General features: G+C 45.2%; 1 protein-coding gene across 1 annotated transcript in view; it reads left to right on the top strand.

Annotated features, from left to right (window-relative positions):
- LOC119339281 overlaps window positions 1-648 on the top strand; it is a 6,460-nt gene that overhangs the window by 2,585 nt on the left and 3,227 nt on the right. The window contains exon 4 of the mRNA XM_037611399.1: window positions 143-249. Within this exon, the coding sequence (XP_037467296.1) occupies window positions 143-249 (107 nt within the window). The remainder of the gene's footprint in view (window positions 1-142; window positions 250-648) is intronic.

Raw genomic sequence — 648 nt, 5'->3', positions numbered from 1 at the left:
CTCTCTCTCTTCTCTCTTCTCTCTCTCTCTATCTCTCTCTCTCTCTCAAAATCTCAAAAGCATCTCATTCGTGACAGTTACCAAGCAAAATATTCTTGCATGCATTTAAGTGGCTAAGGTGCTAATCATTTCATTGCTGCAGGTTGCCATACAACATGGGATACTTCAAACTCAAAGTGCTGCTCCTCTTGATTCTTGCACCGATGATGGCATATTGCACCCAGTCCCACTGCCCCTCCTCCATGTACGGTATGTTGGTTTCTTTCCCTATATCATTCCCGTGCATATTATTTTCTGTTGGTTTCTTTTAGATCTAGGATTCCGTGCAATTGGCTCCTTATAGAGTAGATATTTTTTTGGAGTGAGGAAATTCTACATATACCACGTTGGAATACACCATAAGTGACTGCAATAGGCCACGGTTTTGGTTAGTATCTCTACTCGAGCAGTTGACGAATAGTCTGCGCGGTTTATTTTCGCTGGTTTTTTCGTCATCCTTCCACCTTCGGTTTTTTTTGTCATCCTCCCACCTTCTTTAACTCGCAACCCACCCAAAAAAAAAACGTGCCAATAAAACCCTACGATCGATGCCTCCAACCCCCAACCTCCTCCCTCGCTCCTGGCGCCGCCCGCCCCCATCTCCTCCCC

This window comes from Triticum dicoccoides, chromosome 7B (genome assembly GCF_002162155.2).
Source record: "Triticum dicoccoides isolate Atlit2015 ecotype Zavitan chromosome 7B, WEW_v2.0, whole genome shotgun sequence".
NCBI lineage: Eukaryota > Viridiplantae > Streptophyta > Magnoliopsida > Poales > Poaceae > Triticum > Triticum dicoccoides.
Note: the sequence above shows the minus strand (reverse complement) of the source record. Positions and strands in the feature narration are given on the sequence as shown.